The sequence below is a fragment of the Betta splendens genome, chromosome 4 (genome assembly GCF_900634795.4).
Source record: "Betta splendens chromosome 4, fBetSpl5.4, whole genome shotgun sequence".
Taxonomy (NCBI): Eukaryota; Metazoa; Chordata; class Actinopteri; order Anabantiformes; family Osphronemidae; genus Betta; species Betta splendens.
The window spans coordinates 5,365,131-5,384,438 of record NC_040884.2 but is presented as its reverse complement, the minus strand read 5'-3'; the positions used below and the strand labels follow the sequence as shown (position 1 = coordinate 5,384,438).

The window sequence follows — 19,308 nt, the reverse complement described above, 5'->3', positions numbered from 1 at the left end:
AGCTTGAGCGTGGTTCATTGTTAGCGTTAACTTGACAAAGCGTTAGCGTTCGTTAATTTATTATCCCACGATCAACATTCAGTAGTAAGAAAAAAATGACTTCTACTTTGAACAGTGTGCTTCTAACGTGAGTTGCGTGTTTATCAATCAATGACACGACACTTGCGTCAAACGTGTACACTTTAATACATTTTCTTTCTAGTCCCAAGGATGTGTTGTGAATTTATGACCTCGCTGTTGTTTAGAAAAAAAAAAAACATCACGAGAACGTATTAAAGAAATGACACAAAGTACGTTTATCTTTTATTTCAAGAGAATCCACAGATCTTTTGTCCTTTACTTGAAAAACCTGGAAATGATTGTTTCACGTTCCAAATATGCCAAACAAACAAAGGAAAGAGGGGCTTGATGGACTTAGATGGGCCGTGATTTTAGTCCTCCGGTAGTGGATACGTTCATCTTCACTGCGTTACCGATTGGAGCCTGTGGAAAAGTTTGACAAAGACTAAAGCCACTTACTTTGAACAAGTAGAGCCATAGTATGGGAAACAAGGTGGAAGCTAACCGTGTCACTCTTTAACTAGAAAAGTAAAACCTAGCTGCCTGAACACATGCTAAGCTGCCAGTTACATAGTTGTCCAGTCGTTCACCACAGATTTTAACTGTGCTTCACTTCACACTTCAGGCAATAGTATAAAATACAGACTTCCAATGTGGATAGTGGTGAACAGCTACAGCAGTCCCTTTATTATGTTTTGTTAAGATAACAGCAAAAAGAAATACTGTATTTACAAGCATTTCCCAAAATCCTTCAAATACCTACCTTTGGCTGGGCTCTCAAACGCAGGTTTATCATGTTCAGGCTTTTTGTGCACTTCTCTGAGAAGCTTGGTCCAATTAAACAAGTCCCCTAATGACTCTCAGGTGTGTTTGGCAGGTGCCGTCAGCAACAGGCAGTCTTCCAACAGGTAAACTGTTTTCAGAGCTCTGTTCTTCAAATGCCTTTAAAGGAGTCATATCATGCTTTTCATTCTAAAAAATATTAGACTTTAATGTCTCAGTAAGGTCTCTGTAAATTTTCATCCCATAAAACCCTTTAGATCGTCCACACTGCCCCTGTCAATGTGTGGTTTTCACTCTCTATCAGCAAACGCTGTGTTTTCTGGGCGTGTCGCAAGCGAAGCTGCTCGCCACACCTCTGTGCGGAAGCGCACACCTTTTTTGTTGTTGTTGTTTTTTTTTTAAATTGGCTCCATGGATACGAGCCACCGCACGGTTACAATACAATAGGTGGCAGTAGTGCGACATTGAGAATGCAATCCACCCCAATCCTCCACAGAAGAAGAAGACCCACTACAGAACTGCACATTAGTCAGCTGGTTCGTAGCGTAGTAGAACCATACGTCTACGATCCCGAATCTGACCCTGAAGCTGAAGAGGAGGCTGTTGAAGTCACCACATTTCGGCTGATGCAAGATGTGTCTCATTGGTAATGTCGCATTTACTTCAATTTAATTGATTTATGCAAAGCGACTAGCGGTTGCTAATGCATATGCTAAATGGCGTGTGCAGCTTCAATATTCACAACACGACTTACCTGGAAAACTCTCGTTAATAGAAAACACTACTTTAGCTTACATTATACAAATAAATAAGTTTGAGAGCATAGCTGAAATAATATAAATACATTTTACATTTACACATTTCACTGTTTTTGTCTTACTTGTGCTGCTGCTCTGACAATTTTATTTAAAAAATGTGCATTAATATTTAGAGCAATCACTGCATGACCTTCCTGGCAACAAAAAGCATTGGTCCAAATTATATATTGACCTAACGTATTTTTACTGCTTTTAATTATGTTTTTTGTTATTCATGATAAATTTGACAGTAATATGTCTCTGTATCTAAAGTTGTTACAGGTATCTAGTCTACAGAGGCTAGTGAGCTGGTGCTGAGGATTCCTGGGGTGAAGAATCTGAGTTGCCATCTCTTCATGCTTGAGTTGTAGATGAAGGCAGTTTCCTGATGGATAAAACACTGTTTTTTGTGAGTGCAACACTCATTAAGAATTTTTGTAACTTTATTTATATATAATTTATATGAGTTTTATTTATGGCCGCTTCAACTTTATAGCTTACCATATTAGAAAGAGAAAAACATGTAATTTCAATACTATGATTTCCTAAATAAAAGTGTTTTCCCTTCAGAAACAGAGTTCAGTGAAATACATAATAGTTAAAGCCAACTTTATTGTAAACCAAAAAAATACACCACTACTCCAAAGCTAGAACAAACTGTTACCTTCACACTCCAATGTGCAATGTATAGGTTACTGAGTTAATTAAGAAGTCTGGGGGTTTGAGGACGAAGGAGAAGCTTTTGCAGGGCCTTGCAGACGAAATGCATGAAAGTAGGGTAAACAGGGAGATGTGGTGATCCTTGTTCTCATCACTATTTGGAAGACTGAGCGGAAGCAGTCCTCTACCAGATGGAAGCTGTGGCTGTCCTCACCATCACCTCATCAAAACAAAAGGTACTGCAATCAGAATTGTAGATTAGTGAAATGTTAATTATTATGTAGGTCAAAACCTTCTCTAATGTAAGAACACACAATACCAGACAAAAAATTAAACCAAACAAAAGGACAGGCCTGTGTGTGCTAAAACAACATATAAACAGTTGTTACAATTCAAATATAAAATCTAAACAGTATATACCAATTAAAATCTTCTATTACCTATCTTACTGTTGGTACATACAAACTTACATACCTTCACTCCTGAGCTGGGCAGCAGATGTCCGTGTACCAACAGTCTGCAGTGATTTCTCTGTTTGACAGCCTCCTTGCATGTGGGCAACTGGGATTTGCCCTCCTACAGTATAGAAAATACTGTTACATTTACTGTAAATTGTATTGGTCCTACAAATATAATGGCTATGGTACAAGCTATCGGTAACTGACCAGATAAGCAGCAGGTATTGTAGAGATGTGACTAATTAGCAACTAAGCTTGAAACACAACACAGTAATCATTCCAACTAATCATGTTAGAATTTGATAGAACAATGACATAACCCCAAATCACAAGTTGATTTAGGCTGTGACACAAGACGGGGTAATAAACATAACCGCGTTCTTCTGCAGGTTCTTTTTGTAGCGATCGACCAGCTGTAGCTCTAAAGTGCAAAGGCCTAAAGGCATGCTAACGGCTAACGCAACACACAAACAGGAGCGGCAGCACGTCAACAGGACAAAAGCTCGATCCACCGCTTCCTGCCTGTCGCCGATCGAAGGCCCATCACTATTAGCTGTTCCCCACACAGGTGTGTGACTGCGCCAACTCAGAGTAGCACATTTGAAAGGGACAAAGGCTCAGTTGACTCACTGTAGCCGTTAGCGACGCTAGCGATTAGCTTGTCTCACATGTGGGTAACTGCATTTTAAACAGACCTAACTAACATATTTAGATATCACAAGTTTCAAGCACAAACTTACTACAGCGAGCTAGATTCACCGCTTCCTGTCTGTCGCCGCTGGAAGGGCGATAACGATCAGCTGTTCCCCGCAGGTGTATGTGATTACAGAAAAAGGACAGACGCTAGACCCACCGCTCCCTGCCTGTAGCCGCTCGATGCCGTTAGCCATTAGCTTTTCTCCACACAGATGTGTGGCTGCAGGAGCCCACATGAGCACATTTGAAGGGGACAAAGGTTCGGTCGACTGGCTGTAGCCCTTAGCATAGCTAGCTAGTAACTTGACTCACACATAGGTTACTACATTTTAAACGAACAAACTAACATTTTAAAACATTATAAATATCAAGCATGTACTTACTTCAGTGAGTGGATGACGGACTTTAGGAATAGGTCCTTTTTTTTCCAACAGGAGCCGTGAAACAAATCCAGCATTGTACGCACCCTCGTTTGAAATGCACATACGTATAGGCAGTGTTTCTGGCACCGGTTCCTTAAAAATAAAAGTGACCCACAAATCCTCACTTGTTGATCCCTTGTTAAAGTGAATAGACTTTGGTGTTGTTAGAACACCTAAGAACCGAACTATTTCTATGGGAGGACTTGGGCGCTGCCGTGCTGGTCTGTTCACGGTGAGTGAGAGGGGGAAATGGCGGAAGTCCAGTTTTGGTTCGGGATCATTGTGGGGGTGGTGGTTCAGGATTTGCAAGGAGAACTTTCAACCAGTGTGACGAGAACTGGGGAACGGCCTCAGAGTAGGTCGTGGCTGTTTTCATTGGATGAGAAAATTTACGTTTTCAAAATGTGAAAAAAGCAGGAAATGCATTTCTACCGTGCTCAGTGTGTGTATATGTGACCCATAGAGTCATAGGAACGCTCCAAAATGTCTAAAAAGTGGATTTTGCATGATATGGGCCCTTTAAGCTCTAGAGGAAAATGATTTTACACCGATTGCTTATTGAATCAGTAGAATTAAAATTTAAATATTTAATAAAATAATTACATAATTATACCTTCTGATGATTATGTGCATAGTCTGGAAACCTATCCGTAGAATACAAATACATGCAATTTGTGTTTGATTCTATTGATACTAGTGTTTCATTAGGATAGAATTATAAAATAATTATGCCAACATATATCCTAGTCAAACATTACCACACTGGGACAGGCCTGACTCCTGCAATCCCTGAATTACGTTTAATCTGTGAATCCACGTGCAGCAGTAAAATCTCTCCACCAGAGGGAGATAAACCCTGTGAAGTTACTCGGATCAAAGATACTCTGTGGAGCTTGTACAGAAAACACACTGCTGTTGCATCATTTAATGTCCTGCTGCCTGGTGACGTTTGTGAGGCTGCACCACAAGTTATGTAACAGAAATGTTTTTTTTTTTTTGTTTTTTCAGCCTTTTACGTTATTCCTGTCTAAAGTTCAGCCTATAATGCATTTGTATTCGCTGCAATATGTTGGTAAGAGATCAAACAGTCAAAGTTGAACTATAACTCCTAAAAACATGTTAATTATTTGATAAATATAATGTAACATTAGGGTTCTTTTTACATTTTTGTAGTTGCATTTCTTTGTGTGTCTCATCACAATGTTTCCTCTGCCTTTCATAATGAAGTCGGTGTCCTGTTATTACCCCTCCCAAGGTTTACATTGGGCAAAATTGTTCTGTGATTATAGACTTGTGATGAGAAAAAAATCCTACGTAGCTAGTATTTCAGTCTACACAGCTGCTTTTTCCCACAGGAGGCCTAATCCTGACTTGCACCACTGTTGATACACTGGTATTTGGTCAATTCAGCACAATTCATTTTCAATCTCCAGGGAGACCGCGAGGTGGCACAGCTGACGCAACCTGCAGCGCTTGCAGCACGTTGCATCAGTTCCACTCCGATTGGGCGTGTCGTTAGGGCACCACCATGCAATGTGCTGCCAGCAGCATAATTCTCCGTAAGGCAACAACTGAACTCATATTTACCAACAGCCAAGGACGTATGACAGTCAGCTCAGATATCAGGGACTGTTACTGATAAGAGATATACGGCACAGGATGGGATGAAACAGCCGCCGCCCGACAAAAGATAAGACTGTTAGTTAATGTGAAACCACTGGGATCTGGGAAAGGGTTTCACTTTAGACCTTTTGGCCTCACGCACAAAAAAGCTGTAACTAGACAGTGTGTGGTTCAAAGCATTTTATTGCATTTTTTTTTTAGAAAAAAAAAACATTACAAAAATCTGTTGCAACTGTCATAAATGTTGCCTTGAGTGAACTGCAATCATTCACGTGGTACAGTAAAGTGCTTATTTTAAATCAAAATGTTTGTGTACTTGTATAAGGATGTATTCCTTTCATATTTCTACCCATGAGCACAATGGGTTTGGGGCAATTGAGACAGTATTAACATTGGGTGTTCTCTCAAACAAAAGCTTGGACTGTATCAACAGATGGAATAACCCCACACAAGTCCATGAACTGAACTACATAGAACATTTGACCAATGTTGCTGGATTGTAAATGGTTTTGCCTCTGGGCTACATTCATATAATGGGGAGGTCGAGGGACTGAATTTGAACACTTCCTTACTTCAAACAATATAATATAAAATTGTGAGTTTTAAGGTTATTTGTCCCTTCCCCCAGTAAAAGGCAGTCCAAACGCTTCTGCCATTTGACGAAAAGTAGAAATGAGGACCAGTAAAACTCATATCTTTCAGGATGTTAGAGTATGGCCAGAATCTGTGCGTTTAAGTATCCAACCCTATCAAAAGTAGGGGTCAACTTATTTGATGCTCAAAAGGGAGAAAAAAGGTAGAATACTGAACTGTATAGGTATTTTCAAAACTCCAAGATTGCCTTGATTATAAGCTTAACGCTTTGAAATTACTAATAGCAAAGTAGTTTCCCAAATGGAGAAGAAACAGCTGCATACACAAATTCAAGTAAGTCTTATTATAAGACATAAAACCCCTTAATGTATCTGTAGAAAGGTTATTTTTCAAACTATTACAGTGTCCTATTAACAGCATAGTGGGTCCTTGGACACCCACTTCCAGAGTACCGCTGCTGCAGTGCTGGCAACAGGACATGGACAATCAGAAGTTCCCCAAATCCCACTGCGAGGTGATGATCACATGTTCAATTTCATTACTTGAACTCTCTTTGGTGAAATGGCTGCAGTGTTGTGAGAACACCTCATCACCAGACCATTACCTGTCAGTTTCAGAATGAGCTTCAACTTAATCTGAACCAAAAAAAACAAACAAAACTGAATTATTGCCAACTCTTACACATTACACACTCACACAAAATGAAAGGAGGAAAAAAAGTCACTGGGCCTGAACGCTCCATATGAACTAAAACGATTTCCATCTTCAACTCATACACCACATACTGAACTTAGAAAAAAAAATAAAACATCCTGTGTTTCACCTGAACTTACAGCACCTGCATGAAAATCACCATAGAAAATAAAAGCCTATTAACAGCCATACAAAAAAAAAATTATATATATATATATCAGTGTGGCACATTGACATGGAGCTTTTAAACATGAAAAATAAAGTAAACTTAATACAGCTACACATTTGTGGAAGACTTTTTTTTTCCTTTTTGTGGAATGTTTTTCCTTTTTTTTAATGTTTCTTCTTTTGAAAAAAACATTTTGTAATGAGAATTTGTAATGTCATCTTTGACAGGGGTGTGTCTCAAAATTAAGACAACGTTGAACCCTATACATATATATAAAAAAACAAAACAAAAAAAAAAAAAAAAGAAAAAAAACACAATGGTCCAAATATGTATAACAAATGACAACCAGGTCACATTGGCCAAAATGTGCTTTTCAAACCCGTGGGAGTTCTAACCTTTACTACAAAAATATTAAAGGTCAACTCTAATGCATATGTTGATTTATAAAGGGGGACAAAAAGACAAAAAGTTACAGATAACAATGAAAGTAACAATGACCCAGTTTCACCTGCCTAGCCATTTCAACATACTGTATTATTAGTTTGTACCAACAAATGATCCCATCTCATTTTTGGATGGCCATGTATCTAAACCCATGAAATATAGATCAAGTCAATACTGTTAGACTTGTCTGATGACCTCAAACACTGAACAGCATGGCCATTGATAATTTGGCTTAGTCATACAACAAATAGTATAATTTGGTGCAACAGTAAATAAGGGCTAGCTGGGTACAGACAAACATTCGTTGCTCTCAGAGCATTAAGTGCACAGCCACCAAGCTGGATGAGTGCGTAGGTTAACTCAGACTGAAGGGGCTCAGTAATGAGGAATTTATCTAAAAATGAATGAAATAAAAATCCTTTGAAGCTACTCCAGCCACATTATGGGCTGCACCAGGCACGGACAGCATCGGCTTAAAGCCCTTCCAACCCCTTATACTGAATCACTTCAAGACAAGAACAGCCTTCATCTTGGCATATTGCATAAGCTTGTACGTATCTGCAGACAGGCCATTCATGCATTTACATACAGGCAAAGAGAACATTCCAGATAACTTAATTCACAGTGGATCCAGTTGTAACGTGGGAGCAGCACAGCAGGTTGTCCTTTGGTGTCTGAGCTTAATTTCGAAGACAAATGTTCTGATTTCTTCTGAGTTGCATGGGAAAAAAGCAAAACTTAGAAAATACTTCTCTCTCCCAAATTATGAACCGTCCCTCATCCCCCAACCTGGGCATGCACACATGTTTGCTATATGCAGGCCCTGGGTTGATGTGCTTCAGAAGTGCTGCAGAAGAGCAGAAGGCATTTAGAGGAAGGGCTGAAAGCAGCATCTCCCTTTACAGCGAGGCGATAAAGCCTGAGTGGTAGAGGAACCAAGGCCAGCTAGAGTCGGAGAGAGGGACCGACACTGGGGAGGTTATGTCTCAGGGAAGTCTTGAATCTGGAAATTAATCTTAATGGATGGTTGGAGGTCAGGGTTGAAAAAGTTCAGGCACAGTCTCCCACAATAACAAGAGGGGCCAAGAGCTGACGAAGCTCCGCAGCAGAGACGGGCCCACCCTTGGGCTGGCTGCTTCGCTGCCTACGTTTGGCCAGCTTGGAGTTGGAAGGAGGGGAGAGGCGCATAGAGGAGCCATTAGCAGTTACAACAAATGGTATTTCCTGCTGCTGCTGCTCTTCCATGCCATCCTGTTCAGCCAGCTGCCGGTTTACAGCCATGGCCTTGTCAGAAAACAATGTCAGATCTCGGGCATTGCTGGTTCTATGGGACAAGAACAGACAGAATTGCTCAGGTTGTGGTGCACATAATGCATTTTTTTTTTTTACCAGAGTTAAAAGGCTTTTCAGTATCAGGCTTGAAGTCCCTTTACCTTTGATGCAAGATGGATGTTGGCAGCGTGTCAGAAGCACCCTAGAAACAACAAAACATAGAATATTAAAATCAAAACTCTTAAAAAAAATGTGTGCCACACATGCAGAATATGAGAGATGGCTCAGACTTACACCCTGCACCCATGGGTGCTGAAGCACCTGACTGGCACTCAGACGGCTTTTGGCATCCCGAACTAGAAGTTTGGATATTAGGTCTTTGGCACTTGAGGAGATGTGAGCCCAGTCTTTCTCTGGAAACTCGTATTTTCCTTCCTGAATACTTTCAAACAATGTGTTCTGTGGAGGAAAATTTGCATTCATTTTCTACCACGTGGACGTATTAAACAGTTCCTTGTGCTGCATGGCAGCCGAATGTGTTACATTCTTACCTGGCAGGTGTGGCATGGCTCCCCAAATTCCCAGCCACAGTCACCACCACAGCGGCCAACGAAGGGGGGGTAGCCACTCAACATGATGTAAAGAATGACTCCAAGGCTCCACAGGTCACAGCGCTTGTCATAAATTGTAGCCTCCTCGCTGAAGGCTTCAACCACCTCAGGTGCCATGTACTCCGCTGAGCCACACTGAAAAGACAGTGGATCCAAAGTTTAACCAAGGATGGAAGAAAAATTAAAACCAAATAAGAAAAAAAGAAAGACTGTCTTTTCTTGGCTTTTGTACACATTCTTTTCTTCAGCTGACACCTTGTGGTTCCAAGTATTAAAGCTTAGGGGCTACTTGTATGCTGTGACATGAGGCAGCATACCCTGTGTGACAATCACATGATAATCAGCAGTGTTGAGATAATTGTAAAAACCTGCTCTGCAGGTTTAAATAACAGGATGCCCAAGTAGTACAACTGCACATCATGGGTAGTGGAAGGAAGGGCTAAGCTATAATGAGGCAGTTTGTCTGGGTTGGCAGGAGCAATGAGTCACTGCTTTGACCATGCAGCTGTACACAAGTCAAGCTAAATGGGCTGAGAGCAAGGATAGGTTCAGCTCTGACAGTGCCATGTTATGTAGCTAAGAAATTAGGCCAAACACAGAGGGGAAAAGAGGATTGGCTGTCCTGCAAAGCCAGAGACTGGGCTGAGCCCTCAGTGGTTACATAACTTGGAAACACAAACACCACATGTTTTAATACTTTATGAAACAAAGAGAGCAGGTCGTTAGTTCAGCAGGACATGTAGGCATTGGTGGATTAGACATTTTATATCTAACTTACAATCATAACTCATTTTAACATATTTGACAAAATACACACTCGCAAGTCTTATGTTGAGCAGACACCTATTGTGTACCACATCCCAGCTGCCTCAGCTCCTCCTCCACTCATGTTATGAAATTTGCTGCTCAGGAATCTCATCTCAGACAAAGCTGCTGCTGTTGAAGTACAACCCCTACCCCCCACATTTTCACTACCAACATGTCTAGGACGGCTGCCTCCACAGACAATCCCTCACCAAGCAGGTCAAATGCAGACACATACAAAAACTCTGGCACATGGATATATTTTCATAACAAGGTGACCTTAAATTGAAAAGCAGTGTGATAACTGTAATAGATAGGCTAATCTTGACTAAAAGCCACAAAAACAATGCCAATCAAGGACAAGTCTGGATAAAAGGTGGTATACGATCATGTGCCAATGCAACAGAAAAACTGAAAGCAACAGCAATCGTGGTTCTGTTTGCTGGTGCAAAACCTTGTGCACTTACAGTAACAACCTCCTCAACCCTATAAGCAGCAGTTACTGGATAGCATCACACTGGGGCTTTCCACACCCCATGTGACTAGTCAGACCATATACACGACACTGATGACACACACCTACGCGGTTTACAAAAGCAGCTTACAGTTACACTCCTGTTCCGATGCCACGCAGGTGCACCTCATCTGACAGATTACAGACTGTTCTATTTCTTTTACCGGATAAGCTGCTTGTACGTCATGTCTTGATGAATCTTGAAATGTGAGCTTTTATTTTAATCTGAACATGCAGGCAATCCCTTGTACTAAAGCAAAATAACCTTTAAAATATCTCATTACTTGCATTCTTGACCTTAACATTAAAGTTTACAACACATTGCATCTTTAATGGCACATAAAAAAGTAACCACATTCACTGTGTTCAGGAATGTCGGCAATAAATCACAGCACTAAATTATATTGTATTATTAAAAGATTATATTGAAAGGGATACAAATTCAGATAGCTGTGTTCCTGTGATCAAGAAAAACAAGCCAGAGCCCATCAGCTGCATTTGTACCTCCCCGTCGCCCTCCTCCTCCCACTGATGTAGCCAATCACATGTCAGTTGCTAGGTATGGGGGAGGGGAGGACTGAAATTTCCAGAACAAGCCCTATGCACAGCCTTTGTATAGAGACCAGAGAGAGGGAACAGACAAATACACGCATGGTTGGGGCTACTGGGCAAAGACTTTGCACAAAGACCGTGGATGTTTTTCTTTTCAGCCCACAAAGAAAGGAAAAATGAGCGAGAGTTTGTTTTGGTGTCACTGTAACTCTACACAGAGGACATGGCGTTGCAAAATTTCAGAGTGTTCCCTGCAGCCATAACATTCCAAGGCTATCACTCCGTGTCCTGCCCTCAGCCATCAACTTTTCTCCAAATGAAAATATCTCGATTAGAGATTTGAGGTTATGCAGTAATACGAGTCTTTTTTAAACCATGCTCCTACAAACTGCAACCCACTGTTGCACACAAAACAGAAGTGTGTAGTCTAAAGACAAGTCCCTCAGCCCCACAACTGTCACCGGTGGGAATATTAAAAGGAGCATTAGGACAAGTGACGGAAACTCCTACCCACCATGTCACATTCCTGCTGGCTAAACCACTATCCTTCACCTGCTCTGCTCCATCTATCTATCTATCTGCCCCCGACAACCAACACAGTAAGAAAAGATAAATGTTAAGCTCCCAGCTCAACTTTGTCATTCCTGCCACAGCCGCCAATGTTCCAGTTTTCTGGAACTGTTCACAGGCTTTACTTTCCAATATGACAACAAGAGGGTTAAACCTTCTTAAACTCATTCAGCATTTCCAATTGATAAGCAGCAGTTCACTGACATTAACCCGTGGGACATAGATCCAAGTGTTGTTTACGCCTTAGCTAGATAAGAGAAAGAAATAGCTGCCAGGTATGAACAGCCAGGACGCAAACCATGCTTATAACGTCAGAAACCGTGAACTATCTTAACCTCAAGCTGCATTTTCTCTCATCCAATCAGCAAGTGGTCCTGCAGTTAACGCCACCAAGAACTACCCAATAGGCAACGAGCCAAGTGGACTCGTTTCACAGCCTAAAAATGCTCTTCTAAAAATCCTGCCCAAACTATGCAACATCACACATTACAAAAATGAACAGACTGAGCAGATTTACTTACAGGAGTGAGGAGCTCAGGCGTGGAAATGGGTGAGCTGTCACTGTTCAACTTGATCCCACTACCAAGGTCAAAGTCACAGATCTTGACTGGTGAAATCTAAAAATGTAAAGGCAGTTGAATTTATATTGAATCCTTTAATTCGAGTGGAATCAACTTAAGGGCCAGAGGATTAACACTCATTTATCTGCCCTTTCAATGAACTGAGCGAACATGATTGCAGTAAACCTACCTTGTCTCCACTCTCACAGAGAATGTTTTCAGGTTTCAGGTCTCTATGTGCCATTCCTAGAAAGATTGAAAACAGCCAAGTCAAGCAATTGAGCTTGTGTGTCCCATAGTAAGCAGTAATACAGTAGGCTTCAGTTACTGTAGCACACTGGCAAAATGTGGATGTCAGGTCTTAGCTTCTGCACTAAAGTCTGTTACATTTGCCATGTATTATATCGGGCCTTTTGTCTCGATGTTCTTACCCTTGTTATGCAGGAAATCAAGAGCGCTGGCAATGTCTTGCACGACAAGACTGGCTTCCTGCTCACTGAAGTGCTGCCTCCTGTGAATGTGTGCCAAGATTGAGCCTATTTGGGGAATAAAAAAAACGTACAGTACAAGTGTATCAGCTCACTTTACACAACAGCACAGTCTTCTCATACAGAGACAGACTAAAGATGTAAAAACGCTTACAGAAACGCTTAGAAAAACAAATCTGGTCCATGCCTCCTAAAGCTGCTCTAATCTACTGACCTCCTCTGAGCTTTTCAAACACCAGGTAGAATTTGTCTTCCTCTTCAAAGAACTCCACCAGCTCCAAGATGTTCCTTTAGGAAATAACAAAGCGCATAAGCCGGTGGCAACAGTCTTTTTAAAGTCGCTAATTGAAATTTTTATTTTCATGCTGTGACCTAAGGGGGACCGTCAACAGAATAAGATACAGCAACAACTGGGTCAGTCAGTCAGTATTACTGTCCCAGTACTAGCTGCTCACTGACAGGGTATTACCTGTGGCCCTGGCACTGGTAGAGCATTTCAACCTCACGGAAGACACGACTGCGGCTGTGACCTGGTCTTTTCTCAATGATCTACAAAAGAACATAATGTTTGAGTTACAATTGCTAAAAATAACCACAAAGCAAAGAGAACCTGTAGCATTAACTTTGAGGTCTTCTACCATAGTAGGGTGAAGCAGAATTCAGAGCAAAGCCCAAACGGAACAAGGAGTCACAGTATCTCTATATTTAGACTTCTTGTGTGACCAATATTTAAATCTTAAGTGCCCTGGAGGAGCCATAAGTGTTCCTTTGAAACATCCCATGAGCTAATCTGAAACTGTTTACAATAAACAAAAAATGCCGAGGGGCAACCAGCTGCGACATGCCCTGCCAAGAGGCTGAAAGACAGACTGCTGACACCAAAGCAACAGGCCTGAATTTTCCAGCCCTAGTCAGTTATTGTCTGCTTGGGAGGCTGTTTAGTTTCTCTTCCTGGTAGCTGGATTACAGCTGCTATTGAAGCCTGTTGGGGCCAGAACTGCAGTGTGTGTCTAGGATTAATGCACAGACAAGGGGCCTGTGAGCAGCCAAAGCCTTTGCACTGTTCCAGTCTGAGTCAGCAGCATAAACAACCCCCAATCAGCTCACTTTCTCCTGACCACAACATACAGCTCCCACCCTCAGCGACATGTAGATAGAGGAAAAAAACAGCAAAAACATGGCTAGCAACAGAGACTGAAACAATGCTAGGCTGAAACAAGGCCCTGCAGAGCCCTCTGCCCATCCGTCATGCCGAGGGCTTTGTTGCAATCACAACACAAGAAGCCCACATTCACCCCTTGTCTGGAGGGGGAGGGGAGAGACGGGACATCTGGCAGGAGTAGACTGAGCCCTATCAGACTCCCAAATGACCTCCAATAACTGCCAACCCCCATGCCGCCCCACCAACTCTCAAGAGGTCTACAACACCACTCCAGCATAAACAATACCAACAGATCAGTCACAGCAGACAGTGGGTTCCTCTAAATTATTAATTGGTGTGTAACACACTTTCCTTTGAGAACCATTGCAGACCAGTCAACACTTTTTTCAAATTTTGAGCAGCAAACAGGGAATAACTAGATGCATGTTTACATCATGTTGTGGATTAGTGGGTTATGGATCTAGAAAGTATAAAAATGACAATGTGTACTCTGCCAGACTTTGACAAAGAAAGATATTTCAGTTTTTCTGCTACCACAAAGAGGAAATGAGAATTATATAGAAAAACAAAAAAAGGGAAGTCCAATGAGTCAAGACTCGTGTACTCCTGTCCAAATACCATGTGCATAGGAGAAAGAAAAAGTCAACTGGTACTGAGAATGAAGAACAAAGCAATGTAAACACTCTGGGTCACAACCCTCACCCAGTGCCCCTCCTTCCTCTGTGCATTTCTGTTTTCGCACAGTTACCAGTACATAATGTTCTCACTATGAGCGTCCTCTGTAGGCCACAGGAGTAAAGAAAAGGGGTGGGTAAATGCCTCCCAGCTCTCTGATAGGATAAAACGGCAAGAGGAAATATGTGCTTACAGCAGCTTGTGCAGCACATGAAGCATAGAAAAAAAGCAAAACAAAAATGGCATCCATTACAGAGGTCTGAGGAATGCAAAGAAACACTGTATCCTTCCTCAACCAGGATACAGGGGAAGAGCAGTGAAAAAGACAAGGTCATGGCTACAATAACATCTTATTGATCAGTAGCATATATACGTTGCTGAAAGACTCTTACAGCTACACAAATCATATATTCAATTAAAGTAGTAAGGGAAAAATGGTGCTAAAATTAAAATGACTCTATTCATGATATTTTACAGACTTTGTGCCAATGACAACTATAAAACTTGTCAAGAAACACAAACATGGCTGATTTATACAATACAATTCATGCATTAATAGTTTGCAGCTGTCTTACCTTGACGGCATACTCTTTGTTGGTGATGAGGTTGATGCATGTTTGCACTCTGGCATAGGCACCCTCCCCTAGTACCTCTTCCTGCAGTCTGTAGACATCTGTGACAGAGGGGTTAACGTCAGGAATAGGAGCATTTCAAGGAAATTCATGCAGCGCTTTCTCAAGAACCATTGTAAATGTAAAAGGATAATGCTGGAAATGACAGCTTTTACCTTCGAAACGTCCAGAGAAACTATCAGTTGCCCGGCAACGCTTTTTCTTCTTGTTCCTCTTCTTGGCATCGGGGATGTCAATAGGCTGGCTGGAGGGCATGTCTGTTAGAAGAAGCATGACTAAATTATCACGTGGTAGCAAGGGAAAAAAATCTAAACACGACTGACTATTGTCTTTAATTTAAAGACCATGACACCTCTATGGAATGCAGTTTCATGAGCAAGCACAAATCTTTTTGCATTGCCAGATCTCACTTGTTAGCTATGCCAGCATTAGAAACACAAGTTGAAAACTCACCGTGTCTCGGGGAAGAATCAAAATTAAATGAATCAATAAGATGGGATCCATTTTTGGTGAAGTCGTCTGATTCAAATGGATTCTGGCCCTGGAGAGTAATAAATAGGCTTGTTAAGGTATGCGATCTTATCAATAAACTACCCAGCTGAAACCATGAGTGGTTTGTCACAACTGATATGGGCTTGGCTTATCTACCATCCTGCAAGATGAAACCAGTCAAGTCACCTCAGTAAATATACACCTCACCCTCCATAGATTCATACAAGCGACAGCATAAGCCCTTTTCCACAGCTCTTCTTTTACACTTAGCCATCATTTAAAGCTTTCGTGCGCTGGACAGACACGTGTTTGCGGGCCACACGGCATGTTAGTCACCCACAATATGCGAGAACGCAACAGATGCGTTTATATTTAGCGAGGTGAAATCCTCTCCCATCCACGCTGACAAACGTGCTCCGATTAGAGATTTCCCAAAAGGAGGAAGACCAAATCTCACCTTGAAAGAGCGGTGGAATCCAGTAACTTCGGTTATCTTATTTTGGACCATGTTTGCGTCAATTTGCTTGGATTTTTTGCGGTGGATACGCGGCGGCAGTGGTTTTGGGATATCAATTTGCACTTCTCCGAAACAAAAGTCGCTTCAGAGAGAGTCGCAAGTGATCACACTGCGCTGGCTGGTCGAGAGTGCTGCAGCGTTTTGAACGGGAGCCCTGTGGACAAAACAACGCAGCGTTAGCGCCACGGTCACGATCAGCGTGGCCTGAACAAATCACCCCGCACGCACGCGAATGTGCAGCTGTTCATTAATAACACGCGTCGGCCGAACAACCCCGTGCAAATGTATGAATAACGGTGATCTGCTACAGAGGGTACATTTAGCTAATCCCGTGAACAGGTGACAGTCGAGCGCAAGTCAAGCGAACCAAACCACCCACGTTTAGCGTCGTTAACCGTTAACAGCCGTTAAGAGAGAGCACATCACCGATTAGAAAAACACAGCATGGGTGGAATAAGCAAATCCAATGACAGGGCTAGTTAGGCAACGGCCGTTTCCATTGATGAGCTCGCGCGTCCAACGGCCAACTGGCGAAATCAGGTCTCGCGCACTGGCTGACGGCTCTAACTTGACACCGCAGACGACAAAGGTTTAACAGTTAGCTGCACTGCAAGCTAATGCTGCGAGGCGGCCGGGCAGGCAGGGGTTAAACCCACCGCCCGTCCGCTCACACGCGTTTGTTTTACTCACCCCGTTGTTGAATTTACAGCTCCAGTGTTAGCGTCGTTGATGGACCCACTGCTACCACAGCCGCGGAGGACAATCGAGGGGGGGAACCGCCTGATGAAGTGCGTGGAAGGTGGCGGAAAATAACGGCGCAGGTCCTTTTATAACCTCCCCAGTGACTCCTCCTCCCTGACTCCTCCTGCACCAGGATTGCGTCAACGGCGGGATGTATCACGTGCTTTCTAGAAAAGTACATTGTGGCAAGGTTCCATTTCGTGTCCCATTAAATTTTACTACGTCGTTCACAAAACCAGGCACGTATAACTGTTGAATATCGCACCTAATAGTCAGTTTAAGACAAATCGTAGTGAGCTGTTCTCACGCTGCTAGGATAAAGTTGTTTGAATCCTCGAAACATTTCCACGAGAAGTCCAATAGAACATGGAACTGTGCAGTTCTAACGGAATGGTACGCATCCACCGCGGTCTGTTTTGTTTGAGGCCTCGAAATGGGATGCCCGGAGCAGCGCTGCGGTGAGTACGTGCACATCCGCACAGTCAGAACCGTTCTACTGCATTAGATGTGAAGACACAAAGGCTATAGTACAAAATGCAGAAAGACCAGACTCACGGGTTTCCGCTGAGAAATGCTTCCACATTCAAATCAGGTGTTTTACAATTCATAACAAAACAACGTGTTGGCTTTGCCACGTGAACTAAACAAACAACCAGACACACGCCACTCCGCACCTCCTCTATGGGCTTCAGATTTGGAAGCATGAACATACATCACACCCTACATTTCACCCTCACGCTCCGTGATGAATGTCCGTGGTCAGATGGGTTCAAAGAAATCCCCACCGGACCCAGTGTATGCACCAACAGGCTGCAGCGGGGACATGACTTCAGCTGTTGCGGTATTTCAGTGGGACACACATCCAGAGCCCATGAGCCAGACACGCACCTGCTGCCATGCAACACGAGAGAGTTCCTAGAGTTGCAATGTCTAAAACAGTCTTTATAGTTTAATATTAGGCTCCCAGCGCCATTCGTACAAGGTGCAGTAATGATTTGGATTTTTGATATGACGGCACGCTGTCGCATCTTTCCTTCATCCTTGAGGTGTGAAGAGACATCACGTTTAGGAGCCTGATGCGTATTTGGATGAGGGTGGGCACATAGTCTCACGGCTGTGATAATGAAAGTAATCCAAGAACTGGGATGACGTAGAAATAGGTCCTGTTTGTGAAATGCCACAGACATGTTCAGGTAGTACTTTGAGAGATTATAGTTGGAGGTGTTATCGACAGGGTGGTGTACAGAGGTGTCCTGCTCCTTTGTTCTCCAATATTCCCTGCTTTTTCTCCCATATTCTCTGCTTTTTTCATGCATCTGCATCTTAGACTAAATAATATTAACAAACTGCCAAGTCTTGTAGTAGGTTCACACGCTTTATTGCACAACATGCTTTGTTGTACATACTTATACTGCATGTACTGATATGTACAAAGTAATTTATTACTGCATATCTACAGACTGGCTTTAAATGGCAGTAATGTCCTGTTTGTCAAAGGTGTTTTAGTTAAGACCCAGTGCGGAGTGTTCTCAGAAGTCTCCTGTCTTGTGACTGGAGATTTCCTGTCTCTCCTGCTTTTCTCAACTTCTGCCCTGTGAACATGGGTTCAGTGTTTGCAAACATTACGCAACTTGTTGGCTGCCTGTTCCCAGTCAGGAGCACATGGTGGAGGGACAGGTTTTAGTAGGAAAACAGAATTGGGTCCAGGTGGCGGATCTACGTTACTGCATGGTAAAAGTGCGAGGGATCGACTATTATAAATTATTAAAGGTGGCAGCAACCACATACCGGATGTAAGTGACACTCAGTCAGGAGATACGCGCTCAGGAGGGGCTTCTTGTTAGAAGCGGTGCTTATTTCTGTCTGCAATTTAATATGTCAAAGGTGGGTCTGTGATGTTGTTCATGGTGACAGTAGTTCAAAGGCGAGCGTCTCTCTCCGCAGTGTAATAAGCTGCAAAGCAAAGGTTTCACATGCGCTCAAGGCCTAAGTAAACCTTAACTCAAAGGCGAAAGATTAAAAAAAACTTTTACTCAGTTTGAACTCAAGTGGGAGAAATGGGCTCAGTGGAAAAACGTCCTAAACCCAGTCAAGTGTGGAGCTAAACGCTTGTTCTGACTAGCAAGGACAAATCCTGTTCACAGTGTTAACTTCATATAAACTTTGTTAACCTCACATAAACACCTTCAGCTATATGAACACATCAAATAAAACCGACTTAAAGGCAAGTCATTGTGATTGATGTGCTATAAGCACCTGCGGTTAATGGGAACGGTGCGTTTTTAGTGGGAGGAAACGTTGCAAAAGCGCTCCTGTGTA

General features: G+C 42.4%; 1 protein-coding gene and 3 long non-coding RNA genes across 7 annotated transcripts in view; 2 read left to right on the top strand and 2 right to left on the bottom strand.

Annotated features, from left to right (window-relative positions):
- Positions 1–996: 996 nt before the first annotated feature.
- On the top strand, positions 997–2,042 carry LOC129603947 (uncharacterized). Its single transcript, XR_008694366.1, has 2 exons — positions 997–1,489; positions 1,914–2,042. It is a non-coding gene; the product is annotated as an uncharacterized LOC129603947 (long non-coding RNA).
- A 190-nt stretch (positions 2,043–2,232) lies between these two features.
- On the bottom strand, positions 2,233–4,394 carry LOC129603946 (uncharacterized). The gene is made up of 3 exons (XR_008694363.1): positions 3,838–4,394; positions 2,775–2,876; positions 2,233–2,539 (listed from the first exon to the last, which is right to left on the bottom strand). It is a non-coding gene; the product is annotated as an uncharacterized LOC129603946 (long non-coding RNA).
- A 1,270-nt stretch (positions 4,395–5,664) lies between these two features.
- On the bottom strand, positions 5,665–17,077 carry mknk2b (MAPK interacting serine/threonine kinase 2b). Of its 2 annotated transcripts, XM_029146322.3 has the most exons (14): positions 16,939–17,072; positions 16,189–16,402; positions 15,693–15,780; positions 15,395–15,496; positions 15,183–15,280; positions 13,240–13,319; positions 12,985–13,058; positions 12,714–12,818; positions 12,473–12,528; positions 12,244–12,339; positions 9,223–9,417; positions 8,966–9,130; positions 8,833–8,873; positions 5,665–8,723 (listed from the first exon to the last, which is right to left on the bottom strand). In XM_029146322.3, the coding sequence occupies exons 2-14, from the start codon at positions 16,237–16,239 to the stop codon at positions 8,450–8,452; spliced, it is 1,425 nt and encodes a 474-aa protein (XP_029002155.1). In that variant the 5' UTR covers positions 16,240–16,402; positions 16,939–17,072; the 3' UTR covers positions 5,665–8,449. The 2 variants fall into 2 exon arrangements, with proteins under 2 accessions (XP_029002155.1, XP_040926242.1); XM_041070308.2 differs by lacking the exon at positions 16,189–16,402 and having other exon boundaries at positions 16,939–17,077.
- Positions 16,524–19,308, top strand: part of LOC114853217 (uncharacterized) — a 16,985-nt gene continuing 14,200 nt past the window's right edge. The window contains exons 1-2 of one of the 3 annotated variants that reach the window (XR_008694364.1): positions 16,524–16,837; positions 16,958–17,447. This is a non-coding gene — a long non-coding RNA (uncharacterized LOC114853217). The remainder of the gene's footprint in view (positions 16,838–16,957; positions 17,448–19,308) is intronic. The other 2 variants (XR_008694365.1, XR_005897536.2) reach the window with 2 other exon arrangements.

What these genes read in the sequence shown, in the direction of transcription:
- mknk2b (XM_029146322.3), bottom strand. Translation starts at nt 16,239, where the DNA reads ATGGTCCAAAATAAGATAACCGAAGTTACTGGATTCCACCGCTCTTTC. An exon ending in TGATTCTTCCCCGAGACACG is followed by an intron (nt 15,497 to 15,692) that starts GTGAGTTTTCAA and finishes TTCTTCTAACAG; the next exon opens with ACATGCCCTCCAGCCAGCCT. An exon ending in TCTGTGAGAGTGGAGACAAG is followed by an intron (nt 12,340 to 12,472) that starts GTAGGTTTACTG and finishes TTACATTTTTAG; the next exon opens with ATTTCACCAGTCAAGATCTG.